At 40.9% G+C, this 19,912-nt stretch overlaps 1 protein-coding gene across 4 annotated transcripts in view; it reads right to left on the minus strand.

Annotated features, from left to right (window-relative positions):
* The window catches only part of RGL1 (ral guanine nucleotide dissociation stimulator like 1), a 248,238-nt gene that overhangs the window by 157,445 nt on the left and 70,881 nt on the right, over positions 1-19,912 (minus strand). For all 4 annotated transcript variants that reach the window (XM_044387870.3, XM_057315608.1, XM_057315611.1 and 1 more), the window contains exon 2: positions 1,942-2,105. In XM_044387870.3, coding sequence (XP_044243805.2) covers positions 1,942-2,073 — 132 coding nt within the window. In that variant the 5' untranslated portion in view covers positions 2,074-2,105. The remainder of the gene's footprint in view (positions 1-1,941; positions 2,106-19,912) is intronic.

Here is a 19,912-nt window from a genome sequence, read left to right on the forward strand (position 1 = left end):
GGGGGAATGGGATAGACTGGTGATGGGTAGTAAGGAGGGCACATATTGCATGGTGCACTGGGTGTTATACGCAAATAATGAATCATCGAACTTTACATCAAAAACCAGGGATGTACTGTATGGTGACTAACATAATATAATAAAAAAAACATTAAAAAAATAATAAAAAAATAAAATAAAATAAAAAAATAAAAATGGTGCTGGGATCATTGATGATCCATATGGGAAAATTCATGTAAAAACAACGAGATCCCATTTCAAAACAATCAGATCAGCCAATATTTAAAGGGCTGACAAGATCAGTGACTGGCGAAGATACAGAGCAGGGGGAATTCTCATATGCTGCTAGTGGGGATATAAACTCATGTCCTCATCTTGGAAATCAATCTGATAAAAACTAGTAAAATGAAAGGTTTTCATACTTTATAATCCATCAGGCCTGTGCCAGGTGTCTATGCTAAAGAAATGTACTATACTACCTTGTATTGAAAAAAACCTAAAAGTTACTAAGAGAACAGATAAATTTGATTCAAGCCATAGAATATAAAGAACAGTAAAATGTGAATAAGCTAGAACTACACGTATCGAGCATAGAAAACAGATAAGGTAGAAACCAAATGTTAAGTTAAAAAAAAAAAAAGCAAGCTATAGAAGTAGGTATGTGGTATAAAACTTACACAAAATTGAAAAGATGTAAATCATTACTATACATTGGATATGTGGATAACAGGAATGTACCATACATAATGAAATATGCATAAGAATGGCGAATGCCTAATTCAGGAAAGGGATTACCTTGGGGCGGGGGGGGGGGGGGGGTGGCAGGAAGGGGGAAAATAATTAAATTGGGTGGCAGAGCCAGCATGAGGGTGAGGCAAGCAAGGCACTTGAAAATATAAGGGCACACTGACTCTCAAGTTCGTGCAAGTATAGGACACAAACATAAGAGTGAGTGCTTGCTTAAATTGTGTGCCCTCAGCACCTCACTTTTCTGACCCCAGTCTTGGTCCTATTAGGGGGGTTATGTAGAGACTTCAAATGCTCCCTGTGGAGTTTTATTCCTTTAAGAAAAAAAAAAAAAAACCTGTTGGGCAAATAACCCAACAGAGAGGGTTAACACTTGCTTGGGCAGTATTCACATGTTTAAGACTGCACCTGTTAAGTTACTTTCTTGAACTGGAATTGTCACAACCAGTGGCTATTAGACATTTGGACTCCAAACACAAGAGCTGTGAGGACTCACTATAATGCTCTCTCATGGAAGATTCTTTTTCTCTTTACAGAATAAGCAGGAAAAAGACATGTGACTGAGCTTGGCCATGACCCCCCCCCCCCCCATGGCTTTGTATCTTGAGCAGACACATGTGAGAATAAAGAGAGGGTGGGGAAAAGATTGGAATTTATACCAGGGGTAGTGCCCTGAGCAGTTCTTACTGACTCGGCTCCTGTCTTCCTTCCAAGCCTAGCTTTCAAAGCTTCTCATCAATTCTGTGAACCTCCCAATATCCTCCTGTAATTTCCCATTTTGCTTAAATTAGTCAGAGTCAGTTTCTGTTGCTTGCAACCAAAGAGCCCTGACACACTGAGCCTCATGCTGTCAAACAATGAATCTATATAATTCCACTTGTTATGACTGATTCTTAGGAATTAACTTTCTCACCATGATTTGATTTCCCACTTAGGATTGGCAGGACTCTACAAGGAGAATGTCTACCTGTATATTTTAGGACCTACCTGTCAGTGCCACCTCTTTTGGCTAAGTCACTGTGGAGTTATTAATGTCCAACGAACACACTCCTAACTTACTGTTCCCCATTCATGGTTGGCCCCTGAATAAAAATTTGCCAAGCTGGCCTGTGGTGCTGACTACACTAAGAACTAGAGTCTCAAGTCAAAGAAAATCCATCATTGTACCAACTGAGTCATTTAGAGTTGTCTTACCTCTTCTGTCTTTAAAACTTCCCATATCCGAGCATGATCTTCCACCAGCCAGTGTCCTGTGCTCTCGACCTTGTTGGAAAGTTTGAATTTAGACGCCACTTGAGTAGGCTCTCCCACAGGTTTATCCTCCATCTTGAAAGAGCCGGGCAGGAGGCATTACGGATCTGTGTGGAAGAAAAAAGCGTGATCCAGGGTAAAACATTAATTACCATAAAAAAAGATATGAAAGCAAATTCTCATGCTTGATTTGTAGATAATGAGACCATCGAGGAAGGTGTCACAACAGACACTAACTCTCATGGCCTCTTTTTATATTTTGAATATTCATTATTGCTATTTTAATGCAGGCGTCTGGAGGCAGGGGTGCATTTTGATAAAGGATGAAATGATAGCAATTTTAGAGCAAAGTAAGAAGCATCATCTACCTATTATCCCTCTTTGTCGCTTTGCTCTGGCCCCCTCAGGAGGCGAGATGGAAATGGGTGGATGTAAGAGAAGCCTGAGTGACGTTTCTTCGTATTTCCATGCTGGGTGTTGCATGTGGAGAAAGTACGGGCGTCAGGAGTCTTCCTCTCCAAACAACTATTGGGTACTTGTTTATACGAGGCTCCATGCTAGGCATACACAAATCATTTGGTAGTTTGGCTCTTAACCTTAAGAAGTATAATGTCCCGGGGCAGAAAGTGTTGTAAACAAGTAATCACAATATGGTTTATTACCACACTGTGTGCTCAATGCCACAATCATCATTTTTTTCAAACTGCAATGGAAGCACAGAGAAGTATTCCCTTCAATATTTATTGGCTGCATTACTTTCCTGAGCCTTAGTTTCATCAGCAGTTGCTGTAAAGACAATAGTTTAAGACTGACACCAATTCTATGAAGTCTACTTCCTCGACACCTTTCCATCCGCCACTGGCTTGTTTGGAATCACATGGTGCCTGCTCCGTGCCATCTTGTCCTAAGGAATCTCCTTGCCTCCATTCAAGTCCCCCAAATCTATCCTTCTCAGGGTAATTTTTTTTAAAAAAGTAAATCTGATAATGATGTCCCATCTACTTAAAACTTTCCCTAGAGAATAAAATCCTAACTCCTCAAAATGGCAACCAAGGCGCTCCCTTCCTCCACCGTATCCTGCTTCCTCCTCAGCCCGTTTCAGCCTTCCGAAGGTTCATATGCATCTCAAATGTATCCAGTACCTTTAGGCTTTGTTTGTGACATCTGCTCCCACCCCCCAACTCAGAGGGAATAAAGCCCCCCTCCTCCTTTGTTATTCCCTCTATATACTCTGGAAAGATGTCTATTGGGCCACCTATGACACTTCATTATATTCATTTGCTTTCAACTCTATTTCCACCTTCTGGTCTTTTAAGCATCTTGACACTAGAAATGGCCTCATATGCAGAGTAAATACTAAACAAATGTTTGATGAATTCGTTAATTCAGTAAATCACGAGAATCCGGTGAAAATGGGGCAGCAGATGCAATACATTCAAATAACAGATGCAAAAGTCAAATCACCTCTTCTCTGTCACCTTTTTATTGATTTATTTAGTGGGCTATAAGATCTTCATGAGAAAGACCCAAGTCTAACGTTCATCATGCATCCCCAAGCAGCTAATTGCTCATTAGTTAACAACAGACTAGTTTTCATGGAAATGTCTTCAAGGAATTGAGCACGTCTGCAGAGAAGCAGGTCTTATGCTCACATAACCTACTGCCCAAATAAAAGTGAACAGAAATGAGTATTGATAAGCTGAGTGGGGTTGGTTGGTCAGAGGATTTGAGAAAAGCGTCTTCGGCAGCAGACTTCCTTCCCTGCCTCACGCGCTCCATCTGGAAACCGTGGCGAGCCAGCCATCTGCTTGCAGAGAGCCATGATGAGGAACCTGCTAACCAAAACCATCCCGCGGTCCTTACACACGCGCAGCACTGAATACAACCCTACTAGGAAGCAGGAAACAAAACCTTCATATAATTAATGAACAAAGTTCATGCGAGAGGATATGCTAATAAATGATGCTGACACATACAGGCAAGGAAATAAACAAAGCACGGTCATGTGGAGGTTTCAGTCCAAAAAAAGGAAATTAAAATAAACAGGCACAATGGAAACAGGCCAGATTAGTAGGGAAGGAAATTCCATCATTGTTATTAGAGATAATACTATAAACAACAAATAATAAATCAAAACAAAGTGGAAAAACTACAGAAAATGGAATCTCTGCCGATCAGGGAAACCTAACTGGACAAAACAGACGAACTACAAAATCTCAGGGCGAACAATGGAACATCTGTAAATGTAATGTATCCCGGCGACCCCACGGCTTTCACTCCACTGCTGCCCACAGCTGCTTTCTCATCACTACAGTGTGGGTGAGAATTGGCAAATTTTCAGTTTTGGAGACTGAACTCTACTGTGTACTGACTTCCCACAGATTGTTCCTTGCCCTGTTTGGGAAGAAGATGCAACTGAATGAGTTTTAAACCATTACAAAGTCCTTGGGAACTAAGGATGGAAGCAGAGAGGCAGCCAGCTCCTAGGACGCCCTTCAGGCATTTCGAGATCCTCCACCCCATCTGAGACTTGAGGTCTTTTCACCCATCCTCATCTCCACACACACACACACACACACACACACACACACACCATATATGCAACATATACTGAGTTCCCATTGCATACCAGCCACCGTGCTAGGATTTTTCACATTATCTCTACACCATACAATAACCCTGTAAGGTAGACTTCATTTTACAGCTCTGACAAATTAGATGCAACGCAGCTAAGTAAGTTTAATACACTGCTGGGAAGTTGTAGTGGTCCCAAGCTCATGCTTTCTCTCCTAGGTCAGTTCAGCAGAACTTCGACCCCCACCCCCAAACCCATCACTGGTAGAATGAGACCCCCCTCTCCTGCTCTTTCCCCCATGAATTAGAGTTAAGTGTCAGTGTCTTAGTTAACTGGCCCAGTAGTGCCCACTTGAGAGGCGGTCACGTCTGATGAGTACACAGGAAAAGTGGGATGTATACAGAGAGGAAAACATTCCTGGGAAAATAGATCATTCCTTTTCCTTTTTACTCTCATCTCAACTTCTTTTTTTCTTTCTTTCCTTCCTTCTTTTTTTTTTTTTCCTTAAGTAATCTCTATGCCCAATGTGGGGCTTAAACTCACAACCCCGAGATCAAGACCCATGCTCCACCGACTGAGCCGGCCAGATGCCCCACCCCCATCTCAACTTCTGACCAGGGCAGCCTTTATAGGTGGGACCTGCACAGTCACATGGCACCCCATGCTCAGAAGGGCCCCAGGTTTGGCTGAATGCTCTATCACTGTCTTAAACTTCTTAATTTTTGCACAAAAGCCCTACATTTTCATTTTGCACTGGGCCCCCAAATTATATAGCCAATCCTGCTGCTGACCCACCTTTTTCCTCTTCAGATCTAAAGTTCTACTACATACCTTATTTAAACAAATCACACATTTATTTATAGGTTTCCTATTTCCCTAAAATGAGCTAGAAGTCTATATAGTGGGGCCATTTTTCATTAGAATTAAAACAAGACACATATGGAGACCTTTTTCCACCTCTGATAGACTGCATATCTTAGAGCTGAACTCCTGCCTTCTTTCTTAAAGCACGTGGTCAAGGCTTACAAGCCAACTTCCATGCATATCCACTAATATAAGTCCATTCAATGAATAAGATGAGATCACTATAAACCTAAAGGCAGAATCTTCAATTCCACTTAATAATCAGTCTAAAATACCATAAGCCTATGAGCTTTTTTGGGAATCAGTTTTGAAGAACTGTCATCCTAAAATACCTAATACCCAAAACAAAACAAAACAAAATTTAGAATCCTGGATGGGGAGATCATCCTTAAGTTAGAGGTGAGGTAGAGAAAAGAATCGGTAATGTAGAGAAAGGCAAATACCTGATCAGAGAACACAGAAGCAAAATTTAGTTCAAAATTGGAAAAAGAACACTGCTGGAGAAATGCCTTTTCTAATTGTAAGAGTCATGACTGTATACTGTCTCTACTTCATGAAACAGAAAAGTAAAATAAGAATAGGGAAGACAAGTCTGGGGGAATGGAAAACAGATGCTTTCCCCTGACACTGAGAAACAATCTACAGATGAGAAAAGCCATGTAAGGTTTCTTAAGATCACTTTGCTTCAAATCCTAGAGCCCTAACATTCCCACCAAAGTTTAAAGGTTTATGGTTTTTTTCAGTTTGGTTAAATCCAAAGACCGTCTTCTTTTTCTTTTCTTTTCTCTCTCTCTTTTTTTTTTTTTTTTTTTGAAGAGGGAGAGAGAGAGCACGCACACATGAGTGGGATGGTGGGGGAGGGGCAGAGGGAGAGGGAGAGAGAGAATCTTAAGCAGGCTCCATGCCCAGCATGGAGCCTGATGCGGCATGAGCTGAAATCAAGAGTCTGAGGCTTAACCCACTCAGCCACCCAGGCGGCCCAGGGGCTAATCTTAAAAACGTATTAAGTGATAATCTAAGATCATAAACATTTGCCATTACTAGTGTCTGCTCTTTAATTTGTGATTTAATAAAAATTATAATTCTCACAGATACAACCTTTTTGAAGCATGGCTTTAAAAATAAATGGTAGGGCACAATTTCACTGAAATCTGAATTTATTTTATTAATCCCCATGTTGGCCTCAGTTTGATAAGTCAATCTTGACCTTACTGAATTTGACTTTCCCTTCTATCTTAGTAAATAATATATGAGACATTCCTCTGTATCATTATCTTTTTTTCCCTCACTCTCCCCTTTCCATGTTTTCAGAAGGAAATAGAAGCTATTTAATATCCAGAACCTTACTGGGATGGTTTGGTGCTTCTAGCCTTTGTCTAGTAGAGCCATGCTTCTCTTCTGCCCCTGCAGACTCCATCATATGCACTGATAATACAGCATTTCTATTTGATTGCCTTGCACATACACTCTCGCTCCTGCCTAAAAAATATCTTTTGATTTTTTACCTCAACTCAGATTTCTTCTAATCTTAAAAATGTCTGGTATTTGCCCTGTTCCAGGCTTTTCCCATGATTACTAGTGTTTCTGCCATTTCTTTCCTCCTACCTTCTCTCATCCTCATTCTGCTTCCTAATGACCTCAGGTTCTGTGCAGATAACACAGGCTTCCTTACCTCTGTTTATCTTCAACTCTTTCACCAGAACGTCTATGTATCAAGAACAGTCTTTGCATTTTAGTTTTATTTACAGGATTGAGAATGGTATAGTACAGAGAGCACTGGAATTCCAGTCAGAAGACCTGGGTTCAAATCCTAAGACTGCAGTTAAGTTCTCTATGGAACGCTTGGGCAAACCATTTCACTGTTCTCAGCCTCTGGTTCCTCATCTTTAACATGAGTAAATAGACCATAACACCGCTGAGACCCCCTACAGATATAAACTAAAGTACTCACCTCCCCCCAAATGTAGAAAGCATAACTAATGCACACTGAAGTATTTTTCCGGTAAAACCGAGGAATTTGTATCACCAAACGCAACGGTGAAAAGCTGTGACTTCTCTGGGTCACTCACATGTTGTACTTATTCCCACATGATGCATGTATTCACCACTCAAAAGTCACACAAACAGTGGGATACTATCCTAGCCCTTGGCATTCATGGGTTGAACACCTAAGCTGTGACTCTTCAGGAAAAACTCTAAATTCTCTAATGTGCAGTCAACTGTGAATCTGCTGAGGCTTTGTAAGGCTGGTGTTTGGGCGAGCTCAATGATTCTTGGCATGCAAATCCTGGTTCGGGGGTAGACATCTCTAATCATGATTGCTCCTGTGGTATTTGTAAACTGGGGCAACCAAGAAGGTCTTAAGATACAGCCTTGCCGGTTGTGGGGTGCACCATAGTGGTCTCTTCCTTCTGACAACAGAGACAGAAGCAGCTGTCCGGAATCTAGGATTTCTGACCAGAAATGGAGACTGGAGCCCGGATGGACACCAGACAGGAAGAACTGCAGGGAGTCACGGCATAGATTTCCAGTGCTGAGCAGCTTTCCTCCTGGGAAAGTAGGGACGTCAGATCGCTTTAGAGAAATACTGAAAAGTTGGTCGTGTCTAAAGTGACAGTTGATATCAATGTATTAGGAGGGAAACAGAGTGTCATTAGCTCCTCCTCTCTGGAAACCCAACAGCAGTCTCTACAAGGCAACTCAATTATATTCTGCATATTGGTTTCTTTCGCTCTTCTCGATTTACTCTGGCCTCCCCTGCTGGACTACCGGCTCTTTGAGAGACTAAACCTAAATGCATCCTATTTTTAAAAAATGTACCCTTTTTCTAAAAAGCTCTATCACCCTTTAAAAAAATCATTTTATTTTCCTTCCACTAAAAAAAAAAAAAAAAAAAGACACTTCACTGGAATAACAGTTTAAGCATTTACTATTATGATGTATTTTGGAACAAATGTCAATCATTGGGCAACGATTTTCAAAGGAATTTTAATTATGTACTGTCTTACTGACCACTGAACAAGGTTGCACAATAGAGGTTATGGAACCAGAAGCGACTTTCTCTGACAGCAACCGTCTCCTGTTTAATGCAGAACATTGAAGAAGAGCAAGACATTCCTGCTTCACTCGAGTTGATCGTTTTTAAAGGCAGGTCCATCTGCACTTCAGACTTCATGTGCTACCAAACCCCCTCCCCCCCACTGATAGTACTTGGCAGAAGTTTTTAATAATAACTCAAAAAAAGAAAAAGAAAACCCCAGACTGAGTTTGTACTACCCTTGTGAACCTCCCTGGAGAAATGCCGCTGTTTGCTCAGCACAGAAAGCCAACGCAAGGAAAACAGCTGGGCTCCCTTCCTGGTCCCCCATTCAGTGTGGGCAGTCTGGAAACAGACCTGCAGAGGCAGGCGTGGGGGAGGGAGAGGGAGGACACCTCAACAGAAGAGACGCCGAGATCAGGAAGAACCCCTCAGCATTGTAAGAGAGACAGAAGGAATGTAAAGGGACTGAATTTTTTCTGGCCTACATTTTTATTACAATAAAAGGCTCAGTGATTCTGATGCTTGAAAAGCATAGAATGAGAGGAAACTGTAAATCACATGACCATCCCCGGCTCAAATGTTTCACAATTCTGTGGACTCCAGCTTGAACTGGCTGGATGAGGGCGAAATGCAAAACCCATCAGGGGAGCATCACACAGTTCAATAGTCACAGGCTAATCTTTATCTTCGAGTTGATGGAAGTCAAGCTGACTCAGGTCGGAGTTTAGGTATCAACAACAACCATAGCCATTCAGCGGCGAGGCAGTGCTCACCGTGCCAGGTGCTCGACGTGCCCTTCAGGACCACCAGTGCATCCTCAGAGCAGCCCAGGAAAAGCTCAGATCAAGAGAGATGAAGGAACGAGCCCTAGAGTTTCTGTCGAGTCCTCCGGTCCCCGGAGCTGCGCCCTCACCGTGACACATATGGCCACACCATAATCGTCTTGTGTTCCACTTACAAAATAGCATCATGACAATGGTGAAAAATCTGAATTCGCAGGAATCTGAGCTCCTGAAAGGATTCGGAGGTGGGCTTCTTACAAGAGCAATGGAAAAAGCTGAAAATGTTACATTCAGGGAAGGAAGTCTGTCGAGTTTATCAGTTAAGGCACAAACTCATTTTAACTAACTTCCAAGTACACTGGCCTTTCCACATCTCGGGTTAAAGAGCAGGCTGTTCTCAATCTTTTACTTGACTAAAAACAGAAGTTTAATCTATTTAATTACACTCACTTTACTAGGCTATATGATAACGGCTGGTCCCTATGGGGGGAAATCTCTTTTAAGAAAACACTTCTGGGAGAAGCATGGACAGTGAACTGGTACTAAGCCAATCCTTATTCTCTTTCTCAGTCTCTAGGCAGCAAGGACACCATGACTTTTCCATATACTGTATATTCTTCCCCCCCCCCATATATTCTTAATTACAACTCTTCTTTCATTAGATCAGATAACATCTTGCCCCACACGGACAACTCTGATTAGTTTCACATAGTAATGATTAAATCTCGTTGGTACTGCTAAATACCCAGACACCAATTCGCTAGACTAACTAGGTACAGGAAACGTTATAATCAGGGCAGCATCTTCATTCTCATCTCACTATGTTGTTCCTTCCCTGATCTTGACCTCTAAAATGGGCATAAATGCTCATAAGTGATGCTAAGGCCAAAGGAACGGGTCCAATATTCATCCAGCATGGGGGAGGGAGAGATTTCTGGGCCTTGTGTTAGGGACAGTTCTCCCACTGGCTCACATTTTTTACTTTCTTCTAAGCTTTTCTGGTCTATACCCATGATATAACATGGTAAACTTATCCCACGTGGGATCAAAAACTCAATGATCTGGATGGACACAGAAACGTTAAAGAGACAATGAAATGGAGGAGAAACCACTAGAGATGCTGCTTCCCGACTCGACTCTGGCATAGACCTAGTGGGCTTGTGATCTGTGTGTCCTGAACGAACACAACAAAAAGTCAAAGCCATATCTTCTGGAATTCTAAGAAACCCTCCCACAGGCTTGAGCTTGCTGTAGCATAATGACATTTTTATCAGGAAAGGCAGCGATGCTGGTCGTGTTTCACATACATTGGAAAAGATGTAATCATTATTTGCAAATGTTTTTATTCAAGATGTTCAACTGTTTTCAAACTGTCTTTGAGCAAACTCCGTGAGGACGCTCAACCTGTTTCTTCCGTGTTTGTTCTGTCTCACGTCAAGCTCTGTACACATGTGCCATTGACAAATTGTCCTGCTATTGAATCCACCCTCCGTTGTCATTAAGGATCGAACCTTACATTGTTTTGGAGTGAACCAAAAGATCTGAAGCCTAAATGAGACAACCGAAAGCCAAATTCTATTCCCAAATCCCAAACAAATTTCCAAGACACATTTGAAACCTGCTTTGCATAGCAACGGAGTCAGGAGTGTTTTCAACTCAGCCTGTGGGGAAGGCCTTGCCAGGACAGATTAAATCGTTACTGAACTTGAACCTACTTTTTCTTTAAAATTGCAACCATTCCTAGCAGAGCCAAGCCTGGATTTCTCATCAGGCCTTCAGAACAGCACCAGCCATCCGTCACCGACTTTTCAAAGGCTGCACTCAATGCCTTGCGAACCTCTGTGGAGTTTCTGCGTTTGGTCCTAGGTTAAGTTTTCACTAAGGCCAAGGGTTAGAGCTTTGACAGATGCGGTCGTGGTCTGATTGGCCCATTTTTATCTGCCCTTTTACAGACACATGCCGTATTCGAGAGCCGAATTTGTGATAGCAGCAAATGAGGGGGGGACAGAACATGGGGCTTGAGACCTCCGTTCAGTGTGGGTTTTAGTTTCAGAGCCACGATGAAATCCACCGCGGCATCTGTCTGAGGAGAAATAGGGTCATTTCCTTCTGTGTCACTGTTCCATTCCAACTGGGTTGTAGCTTCTTTTCTCTTTCTTTTTTTGTTCCCTTCTTAAAACTTTCATGGGACTTTCCACTTCCTCCGATGTTTGCATTGACCACAGCTTGACCTTGCTATTTCCATTAAACCAAAGTAGAAACTGACTGAGATGGTGTCTTGGATTCAGACCTCTTAGCATGACAGAAATTGTGCAAATGTACCACTCAGCATCCTTGACTTCTTGGCTGAGGGGTCGACGGGCCAATGTGACTTACCTCAGCAAGTGACAACTTCCAGGGAATACGACGGTCAGGTTGCTTCAACCCCACTCAGCACTGTGCTATGCACAGGAGGGAAGGGAAGTCCCTAACATTTGACTTGGCTAGAGCCCAATCATTGTGCCAGGTGTGTATGAGGCAGGGACACAAAGGATCAACAAACATTAGGTCCTCCTTTTATCGGCCTACGTGCTGGGATTTCTGAATCCAAATCACTGCAAAGTCCGTAATCGCAGGAAGAGAAAAAGAAAAATTTCAAAAGGATAGGATACATTTCACAGATACATTTCAAAATGATGGGATAAGTGTAAGATATGCACAAGGGCATTACACTGAGAGCTCTGCGAGCTAAGTATTAATTTCCCATTAGATGACACTGAAGCCCAGGGGAGTTGAGAGAACTGCCCAGTATCACACAGCAGAATGCAAACTTGAAAACAGATCTGTCTGACTCCAAACATGGCTTCCCTTTCCATTCTCTCATGGCGTTTCCCAAACCTCACAGAATTGTGGCCATGTTCATTTCGGGCTTTGTAACTCTAATGCTTACAGAAAAACACTAGCTCTCTGCACTCAGGTCACAGGGGAAAAGCCAAGAGGGTTACTAGAATTTGTCTTTCTTTATCTACGCTTCCTTATCTACCAAAGCTGAGAGTCAGCTTCCTCCTCCCTCCTTTCAAGTCCCCTCTGCCACCACTTCCACTCTCTCGGGTGCCGGTCATGCTTCCGAAGCCCTGCCCTTCCAGACTTATATAAACAATTATTTCCCTATTTTTAAAAAGTGGCAGAAAACAGAACAAAAAATTGACATTGTCAGTTCTTTCACTTCTCATCCACATATGTAAATTTTTGCTACACAAGTATGGTGATCTGGGTTTTTCTGTTTTTTTTTTTAAGACTTGCTTTAAAACACCATGTGGAACCAATTCCCGTACTCACTGACTTCTTCGCTTTTGCTTCTGCTCTGCAGGGTGATGGGTTTATGATTTACAGCTCCAGTGAATGCAGTTCTTGGGTTCACTGCCCCAGTTCGACTGCGGTTGACATTGATTCTGGATACCAGAGAGATTTTAATCGTTAACTTTACTGTAGGCTGAAAATGATTTACACACTGATGAAGCTCCAGCCGGCTCCGAATCTCAACTTTCTATACACTCACTCCATTTCTGCACTGCAGGCTGGACCACAAAAATAGGGGGTTTTCTTCTCTCAGTCTTCTGTGTGCCCTAAAAAGGAATCCCAAGCTAGTCACTTTATAGCTATAACATCACGAGAAGGATGAAGTATGGTGAAATCAGTCCCAAATAATTCCGAGGTCTTCCTTGAGAAATAAGCGCATCCATTAAGTCGGCCTAGACACCTGTCAACAGGCTGCTGGGGGGAAGGTTGATTAACTCTCTCTCTCCTTCTGTTTCCTTGCCACAGACCTCCAGAGTTGTTTAGATTTTATTCCAGTTCCTTCTGGACCAATTCGTCAAAAATAAGTGCTGTGCTCTCCAAATTAAAAGCCGGCAACGCTAGCCTTCCATGTATGACGGGCTGTCATAACTGGTCTCACGTAACCGAAAAGGAAATTGAAATAGAAAGACAGGATTTTACATACACTCAAGCAGCACACTAGCAGTGACATCGATTTTAAATATAAGAGTCCCCAGTGCTTTAGTCTGCGCCACTGAGCCAATCTAACACACTCTCCTTTTCTCCACCTTTATCTCAGGGAGAAGGGGGAGTGAAGTAAATAAACTTCTTCACCATCCTCTCTGCTGGGCCAGACCATGCGCTACTTTCCTCTGGGTCCAGCCCAGGAAACTTCTAGCAGAGAGCCCGTCTCTTGGTCTTAGCCAGTTTGTAAGGGGGAAGTTACTTTGTGTCACAGGCCAAACAGTTAAAATCTTGCTTCATTTGAATTATAATGACCTTCCAAAGCTATGCACCACAGATGTTAAGAAAGTTTCACACGTGTTGCTCCTAGTAGGTAAGGACTTGTATACCTGTTAAAAAAAAAAAAAAAAAAAAGATCCAGAAAGTAAGAAGGAAAGACGGGTCAGTGAGATTCCCCCCAAGGGGAGAAAGACCCACCGCTTCTCTACCCCACAACACTGCAGGCAGGTCCAACAATTGGTGTCATACTCCAGTGAGTGCAAAGCAGGCTGTACCCAAACCCGCTTATTACCCAAGACGATGCACTGGTGTGCACGAAAAAAATGACAACTTTGATTTATATGTTTATTTCATCTCATCTTTTTTTCCATCTTGTATATGCTTTATAATATATATAAATGTTAGAGCAATAGCGCATGTATGCAATTTATAAGTAATCGTGTATCCATTGACGGACGCTCAAAAATATTGTACTGAGTAGAGTACTCCACCAAAACATTTTCAAAACGCCTTTCACAAATAAAGCATCCACTTCCATTACCTCTTAACTCACTACAGAAACTTTCTCTTCCTCATGAAGCTCCTACCCCTACCAACGGCAATACCATCCTCCCAAATACCCAAGCCAGCAATCCCAGAGTCACCCTCAAATGCTCCATATCCAAGGGGTCACCAAATCCTACTGACTACTTCTTTGAGGCACCTCAGGCCAGAGCCTCTTCTATCTGCCAGCCACCCCGCTTGACATATACTTCCATTATCTCTGGGTTGAACCAGTGCAAGAACCAAGTTACTGGACTCTCTGCACCTTGACTCTTTCTGGTCATTCTCCATACTGTCACGAGAGTAGTCTTCCTAAAAAATCTTTTTTAGAAAACTGCCCTCCTGAGGAACTTGCAACAGGAATGCACCAATAGGAGAGCCCCAGGCTCCTATTCCAGTTTGTCATGATTGGGCTGTATCCTGACCTTCAAGTCGTATCTTCACCTTGGCCCAACCCCAGTTGCCTACTCTCACTGTTTTCCAACAGGGCCCTTTCATACCTTTGTTACATGGTTACTTCAACACAGAATATTCCACCCCTGTACCCTGTCCCCTTCTCTTTGTCTTTCTTACGGTAGCCAAGTCTATATCCTCCTAATATAATGCTTTTACTTGGTGGGCATACACATGCCTGATACTGTGATACATTATTCGTGGTGCCCTGTTTTGATTCTCATTTGATATAGACAGTAAGTAGCAGAGCCATGATTCCAATCTCTACCGCCCTTGTTCTAAGGTATGTGATTTTAACCACTGGGCACTAAATTTAAAGCAAATGTAAATATCATCCCCTCAGTCCCAAACCCACGGGGGAGAGTTAATAACTCTCCCTGTGTCAGTTGTACATAGTTTTATCTCAGCATTTACCATACTGTATTTTCGTTTACACCCCAGGACACTGTGAGCTCTTAGAGGCCAAGGACTATTTGTACTCCCCTTCATATGTTGGGTACCTAGTGCATACTCGCACATATAAGGTCCTCAATAAATATTTGTTGAATAGATCAACTTACAAATCTTTGGTCCCTCCTCAAGCCTTACTTTTTTCTCTCAATCCACTATGCCGCATCACAGCTTAAATATAAATGCAGAAGTCACAGGAATGTTTGACCCAGTACTCAATACAGAAAAAGGCTGTATTAGAAACCATTAGAAAGTTTCTCTGTAAGAACTTGCCCTCAAAAACAGAGCAATCACTACAAACAAGAACAGTTTTAATGAGGTATAATTTACATGTCTCATGTTAAAGATACACTCTATGACTTTTGACAAATGTATATACCCACGTTATCAACACTAAAATCAAAATATAGAACGTTTCCCTCACCACAAAAGGTCATTCCTTTAGGCCTCTTCCAAGCTGATCTCACCCCATCACTGTACCCAGGCAACCGCCGATCTGCTTTCTGCAAATACGTGGTACATTTTTCTTTTGGAGTTTCATGTCATTGAATATCATACAGTATCTACACTTTTTTTTTTTGGTCAGGCCAATTTTAAATTTTATTTTTTTTAATTTTTATAATAATTTTTTATTATGTTATGTTAGTCACCATACAGTACATCCCTAGTTTTTGATGCAATGTTCCATGATTCATTACTTGTATATAACACCCAGTGCACCGTGCAATACATGCCCTCCTTAATACCCATCACCAGTCTATCCCAATCCCCCACCCCCCTCCCCTCTGAAGCCCTCAGTTTGTTTCCCAGAGTCCACAGTCTCTCATGGTTCATTCCCCCTTCTGTTTACCCCCCCTTCATTCTTCCTTTCCTTCTCCTACCGATCTTCCTATTTCTTATGTTCCATAAATGAGTGAAACCATATGATAATTGTCTTTCTCTGCTTGACTTATTTCACTTAGCATAATCTCCTCCAGTTCCATCCATGTTACTGCAAATGTTGTGAAATCATTCTTTTTGATGGCTAATATTCCATTGTACATATGGACCACATCTTCTTAATCCAGTCATCTGTTGAAGGGCATCTTGGCTCCTTCCACAATTTAGCTATTGTGGACAATGCTGCTATGAACATTGGGGTGCATATGGCCCTTCTCTTCACTACGTCTGTATCTTTGGGGTAAATACCCAGTAGTGCAATTGCTGGATCATAGGGTAGCTCAATTTTTAACTTTTTAAGGGACTTCCACACTGTTTTCCAGAGTGGCTGTACCGACTTTCATTCCCACCAGCAGTGTAAGAGGGGTCCCCTTTCTCCACATCCTCTCCAGCAATTGTTGTTTCTTACCTTGTCAATTTTTGCCATTCTAACTGGTGTAAGGTGGTATCTTAGTGTGGTTTTGACCTGAATTTCCCTGATGGCTAATGATTTTGAACATTTTTTCATGTGTCTGTTAGCCATTTGTATGTCTTCATTGGAAAAGTGTCTGTTCATATCTTCTGCACATTTTTTGATTCGATTATTTGTTTCCCATGTATTGAGTTTGAGAAGTTCTTTGTAGATCTTGGATACTAATCTTTTACCTGTAGTGTCATTTGCAAATATCTTCTCCCATTCCGTGGGCTGCCTCTTAGTTTTTTTTGACTGTTTCCTTGGCTGTGCAGAAGGTTTTGATCTTGATGAAGTCCCACAAGTTCATTTTTTCTTTTGTTTCTCTTGCCTTTGGAGATGTGTCATGAAAAAAGCTGCTGTGGCCAATGTCAAAGAGGTTGCAGCCTATGTTCTCCTCTAGGATTTTGATGGATTCCTGTCTCACATCGAGGTCTTTCATCCATTTGGAGTTTATCTTTGTGTATGGTGTGAGAGAGTGGTCAAGTATCTACACCGTTTTACCTGACCTCTTTCCCTTACCATACCTATTTTGGAATTGATCCATGTTTTTGTGGTCTAAATGGTCCCCTCACTTATACTGCTGAGTAGTATTACATTATTCAATATTTTATTTATACATTTACCTGTCGGTGAACATTTGTGTTGTTTCCAGTTTGGGTTACTTTAGGTAAAAGTCGAGGACCATTTGTGTACAACTCTACGTGGTCATACGCCTTCATGTCTCTTAAATACCTAAGTGTGGAGTTGCTTTATCATGGGGTAAGTATGTGTTTAACTTTATGAGAAATTGTCAAAACTCTTTTCCAAAATGGTTATAAAATTTTATATTCCCATCAGCAGGAACGAGAGTTCCAGTTGCATCATAACCTCACCAACAATTGGTATTGTCAGTCATTTTAGTTTTATTCACTCTAACGTGTGTTTTTGTTTTTGTTTTTGTGAGAGAAAGAGAGACCTCGGTAGGGAGCGGCAGAGAGAATCTTAAGCAGACTCCACACTGAGCACAGAGACTAACAAAGGGCTCGATCCCACAACCCTGAGATCACAACCTGAGCCGAAAACAGTCACATGCTCAACTGACTGCACCACCCAGGTGATCCCACTCTAATGTTCTAATGGATGTATAGTAATATATCACATTTGTGATTTTAATTTTCTTTCCCTAGTGATAAGTGATATTGAACATCTTTTCATGGATATACTGGCTGGCTGTATGTCTTCTTTGGTCAAGAGTTTGCTCAAATTTGTCCATTTTAATAATCTTTGTATTGATTCTATTAGTGAATTGTAAGAGTTCTTTATATATTCCGGAAAGCAGTTCTTTGTCAGAGATCAATATAGATAGGTAGATAGATAGATAGATAGATAGATAGATAGATAGATAGATGATAGATAGATAGACATAATATTTCCTCCCAGTCTGAGGTTTGCCTTTGCATTTTCTTACCCTGTCTTATGAGCAGCAAAAGTTTTCAATTTTGATGTAGCCCTGTTCAAACGTTTTATGTTCAAGCTTTTTTGTGTCCTAAGAAATCTTTGTCTACATGAAGGTTACTAAATTTCTTCTAGAAGTTTTATAGTTTTAGCATTTACATTTAGGATTATGATCCAGTTCAAGTTAATGTTTGTGTACGATAAAGTAAGCATTGAGGTTCATTTTTTTAATGTAGATAATAAGTTGGTTCCAGACCATTTGTCGAAAAAGTAATCCTTTCCGCATTGAATTACCTAGGATCTCTGTTGAAAATCCGTTGACCGTACATACATGGATCTATTTTTGCACTCTTGTGTTTCACTGATCTCTGTGCCTGCACTTACAGCAATAACACACTATCTTGATTAACTGTAGCTTTGTAGTGTCAAAATCAGTAAGTGTAAATCCTCTAACTTTATTCTTTTGCAAAATTGTTTTGGTTATTCTAGGCATTTAAAGTTCCATATAAGTTATAGAATCAGCTTGGAAATTTCTACAAGAAAGCCTGCTAGAATTGTTATTGAGATTTCATTGAACCTATAAGTCAACTTGGAGAGAAGTGACATTTTAATAATCCTAACTCAATAGCAATACTGACTTTATTGGGATTTCATTGAATCTAGAAATCAATGTGGAGAGAATTGAAATTATAACAATACTAAGTCTTCCCAGCTGTAAACATAGTAAATCAATTCGCTTAGGTTTTCTTTAATGTCTCATAGAAGTATCTCTAGATCTCAGGGTAGAGGTTTCATGTGTTTCATGTTTTGGAATGCTACTGCAAATGATATTCATCTCATTTTTATTCCAATTTCTATTTGTTTATTGCTAATATACAGAAATGCAACTGATTTTTGCATATTGATTTTGTATCCTGAGATCTTGCTAAAATTACTTATTAGTTCTAGCAGGTTTTTTGGTAGATTAGTGAGGATTTGCAGCATGCTTGATCATGTCATCTGTGAACAGAAATGGTTTTACTTGTAGCTTTCTAATTTGTATACCTTTCATGGATTTCCCTTGTCTCACGGCACTGGTAAGGATGTCCAATGGAATGTCGAGTAGAAGTGAAGAGAGTGAATGAACATCCCTGTCTTATTCTTGAGCTGCTGTATCTTCAACTTCATTTACCTTTTTTTAATATCATGTCTGTTCTACTGTTAATCCCTTTATCAAGCAAAATTTTCATTTCAGATAAAAAGTCCCTTTAGTTTCTTTTCATGTTTGCCTTTTCTTACCTCATTCTGTCCATATTTTCAATTTAATAATTGATCCTATCGAGTGTATTTATAATACCTGTTTCCATGTTTTTGTCTGCTAGTTTTATTATCTCTGTCATCTTTAAGCTTGTTGATACTTACTGATTTTTCTCCTGGCTTTGGGTCACATTTTCCTGCTTTTTTGTATGTCTTACAATTTTTTCTTAGATGCTGAACATTGTAAAGTTTGCATTGTTAAGTGCTAGGTTTTGTTTAATTCCTTTGAAAAATGTTGGACATTGCTCCGACAGGAAATTAAGTCTCTTGTGGATTAGTTTGATTCTCCTCATGCTTGTTACATTTAAGCTTTTTAGTGTGGGTCTAGGTTATTCTTTACTCCAGGGCTATTTTAGCCCCCCAGTGAACATTCAGGTCTTACAAGATCTTACTAAATGTTCTACATGTGCAATGAGATCTCTCTCTCTCTCTCGTGTCGGTAAAAACTCAAATTACTCTTGGTCCAGTTTGACTTTTAGAATTGTTCAGCTTATATACACCTAAAAATTTTTTCTTTGTCAGAAGTTTCACCCTACACTTGTACAGATTTCTATTTAGTCAAAGACTCAAGGGGACCCATGGGCAGATTTCTGGTGCTCTTTCTTAACATAGTTCCCTCTCTTCCAGGATTCTGTCTCATAAATTCTGGCTGTCTCAACCCACCTGAAATCTAATCTCTGTCTTCTCAATTCTGTAAAATGCAGGGTTCTGTTTGGTAGTTTTTGTCAGCACATCATCTGACAGTATTCAACTACCTCATGTTTTTTGCTCTTGGGAAATTTTTCTGACCATCAGTCCCAATTATTTCATCATCATTGCCGGTC

This window comes from Ursus arctos, unplaced genomic scaffold (genome assembly GCF_023065955.2).
Source record: "Ursus arctos isolate Adak ecotype North America unplaced genomic scaffold, UrsArc2.0 scaffold_2, whole genome shotgun sequence".
NCBI lineage: Eukaryota > Metazoa > Chordata > Mammalia > Carnivora > Ursidae > Ursus > Ursus arctos.